Genomic DNA, 623 nt, shown 5'->3' with positions numbered 1-623 from the left:
AGCCTGCCTGTGGAGGGGACTGGGAACCCCGGGGCCTGCGTCTCGGCCATCCGGGAGCTCTTCAACTTCCCCAGCTGCCACGGCCGAGAGGACTGCGCCTTCAACGGCGTCTACCAGCCGCCCGTGCGGGGCCAGTTCTATGTGAGCGCTCGGGTCCCAGCCCCGGGGCCTGGTGCCAGGTGGGCCCGGCTGAGCCCTGGGCAGGCGGACAGGCGGGCTCCTGGGGACTGGGTGTGGGGTTGGGGGCACCTGGCCTGCCCAGCGACGCCCCATTGCAGACACCTCCATCTCCTCCCCCTCCCCCCGCCAGGCCTTCTCTAACTTCTACCACACCTTCCACTTCCTGAACCTCACGGCCGGGCAGCCGCTGGCCACAGTCAACGCCACCGTCTGGGAGTTCTGCCAGAAGCCCTGGGAGCTGGTGGGTGGGCCCGGACAGCTGCGCTGAGCAGGGACTCGGGGACCCACCCGGACAGGACAGGGTGGCCAGTGGGTTTGGGGGAGCCATGGAAGGGAGGACACCCCTTGGCCGCAGGTGGAACCAGCCCCTCGGGCCCGGGAGGCGTGGCCTCACCTGGCTCCTCACCGTCCGGCCCAGGTGGAGGCGGCCTGGCCCGAGCAGC

At 71.1% G+C, this 623-nt stretch overlaps 1 protein-coding gene across 1 annotated transcript in view; it reads left to right on the top strand.

The window, feature by feature from the left end:
* Positions 1–622, top strand: part of ENTPD8 (ectonucleoside triphosphate diphosphohydrolase 8) — a gene marked incomplete at its 3' end in the record, with an annotated part of 4,858 nt that extends 4,236 nt beyond the window's left edge. The window contains 3 exon segments of the mRNA XM_015572350.1: positions 3–141; positions 311–421; positions 599–622. Of these exon segments, the coding sequence (XP_015427836.1) occupies positions 3–141; positions 311–421; positions 599–622 (274 nt within the window).
* Position 623: the final 1 nt, after the last annotated feature.

Source organism: Myotis davidii, unplaced genomic scaffold (assembly GCF_000327345.1).
Source record: "Myotis davidii unplaced genomic scaffold, ASM32734v1 scaffold609, whole genome shotgun sequence".
NCBI classification, from domain to species: Eukaryota; Metazoa; Chordata; class Mammalia; order Chiroptera; family Vespertilionidae; genus Myotis; species Myotis davidii.
This window is presented reverse-complemented; position numbering and strand designations above follow the sequence as displayed.